Here is a 2,271-nt window from a genome sequence, read left to right as displayed (position 1 = left end):
ACAACACAGGGCTGATTGCAAACATAGCATACAGCTGCCTGAATGAGGAGCAGGAGGAGAGAGGTCTTGCCAGGATCTGCCGTGTGGCACTGCTGCCAACTCAAACCTGGCTGAAAGACGGAGCTGAGGGGAGTGACGGGACGGGCGATGGAGGTGCCTCTTGTTAATTTTGAGAACATGGATGATGTCGGCATCAACCTGGGCGATCCGAGTGACTCCGGGTACCCGACCTCACCCATCTCGGAAGCCCCCGATCAGAATCTGTTAACCCACCATGCAAGTTCTCCTCAGCAGTCGCCACACAGAGGACGGCGAAGGTATCAGTCTGGTCAAGAGGGGCTGTCACCGACCTCTCCCCCGACGCTGACGACCAAAGCGACCTCCGGCAGCAGCAGCCTGATCTCGAATCTGAAGCTCCTCATCAACAGTGAATCTCCGAGCGACAGCGTCTTCAGTAAGATGGCGAGGGATTGTTTTGACAATGAAGATTTGTTTGAAAGACAATACTTGGAAGGAAAAGATGAGAAAGTTGTCATCAATATTTCAGGACTGATGTTCGAGACACAGCTCAGCACACTCAATAAGTTTCCAGACACACTGCTCGGTGACCCCATGAAGCGAATAAACTATTTTGATCCGATGAAAAATGAATACTTTTTCGACAGAAATCGTCCAACATTTGATGGGATCCTGTACTACTACCAGTCTGGAGGAAGAATCCGTAGACCAGCCAACGTTCCCTTAGATATTTTTGCTAATGAAATTGTTTTCTATGAGTTGGGTCACGAAGCAATGGAGCAGTTCCGTGAAGATGAAGGGTTTATCAAAGAACCCGAGGTCCTTTTGCCCACCAACGAACTCCAGCGACAGTTCTGGCTCTTGTTTGAATACCCAGAAAGCTCCAGTGCGGCCAGATCTGTAGCTCTGGTCTCTGTGATGGTCGTTGTCATTTCCATCTTCATCTTCTGCCTGGAGACTCTCCCAGAGTTCAGGGAGGACAATGATTTTATCCTGGGTGTATCCCGAACTATCAATGGTTCTGTGTCTCGTCCTGCCACTAAAAACTTCATGTCTTATGTAACAGACCCCTTTTTTATTGTGGAGACCATTTGCATCATTTGGTTTTGCTTCGAAGTTGGCGTCCGCTTTGTGGTCTGCCCAAGCAAAAGTGATTTCTTCAATAACATTATGAACGTAATTGACATTGTCTCCATTATTCCCTACTTTGTAACCCTGTGCACAGAGCTGGCGACAACTCCTGATGACGACATGAACGCAAGTCAGAACATGTCATTAGCAACACTAAGAATCATCCGACTTGTGAGAGTTTTCAGAATTTTCAAACTCTCCCGACACTCGAAAGGCCTTCAAATCTTGGGCCAGACTTTGAAAGCTAGTATGAGGGAACTGGGGCTGCTCATTTTCTTCCTTTTTATAGGAGTCATCCTGTTCTCAAGTGCCATCTACTTTGCAGAAGTGGATGAGCCCCAAACGCAGTTTGTCAGCATCCCTGACGGCTTCTGGTGGGCCGTGGTGACAATGACCACAGTGGGATACGGAGACATGTGCCCCATCACCATGGGAGGCAAAATGGTCGGCACTCTCTGTGCCATTGCTGGTGTCCTGACCATTGCCTTGCCTGTCCCTGTCATCGTCTCCAACTTCAACTATTTTTACCACAGAGAGACTGAGCAGGAGGAGAAGCAGGTGCTGGATGCGGCGGCAGAGGCTGCCCAGAAAATGTCAGCTGCTAAAACGAAGTCCGGAAGCACGCCGTCGCTGAACAAAAGCAACGGTACCTGTTAGAACGGGAAGAAGAATAGAAGGCGCTGACAGAGTAGCTGTTTATTTATGTCTACGGCGTGAAAAAAAACGAAACACTGTCCGTGAGTCACATACAGTTCATCACTATTTTGTACTCCAAACATGGCAGCATTCATGCATATTACTACAGTATTGATAGGCACTGTGTGGTGGTGGGACAGCCCTTTTACACAAGTTGTCTGTCTATTTGTGGATGTGTCAAAGTGCATTTAATACAACTTAGTAACTACTGCTGTTATTTGAAATCCAGTGCAGTGTGAAGAGAAAAAAAATTATTTTCTCACTCGTAGACAACTAAAGACATTTGACCTTGAAAATACACAGAGGGAATGAAAGCAAGGGTATATACCCCAAACCTCTTGGGGGGCCCAGGCAAAAGGAACTACATTGAATGCTACTAGCTAGTAGCATTGCTCGGGGTCGTACCTATGTTCCCCGGACCTTTTT

At 47.4% G+C, this 2,271-nt stretch overlaps 1 protein-coding gene across 1 annotated transcript; it reads left to right on the top strand.

Moving 5' to 3' along the window:
• Positions 1-147: 147 nt before the first annotated feature.
• LOC310929809 (potassium voltage-gated channel subfamily A member 10-like) lies at positions 148-1,806 on the top strand (the record flags this gene model as incomplete). Its single annotated transcript, XM_083892658.1, has 1 exon — positions 148-1,806. One exon carries the CDS (start codon positions 148-150, stop codon positions 1,804-1,806), a length of 1,659 nt encoding a protein of 552 aa, XP_083748784.1.
• Between the last annotated feature and the right edge of the window lie 465 nt (positions 1,807-2,271).

The sequence above is a fragment of the Microchirus variegatus genome (assembly GCF_963457635.1).
Source record: "Microchirus variegatus genome assembly, chromosome: 7".
NCBI lineage: Eukaryota > Metazoa > Chordata > Actinopteri > Pleuronectiformes > Soleidae > Microchirus > Microchirus variegatus.
The sequence above is the reverse complement of the archived record's forward strand: the minus strand, read 5'-3'. Positions and strand labels throughout refer to the sequence as shown.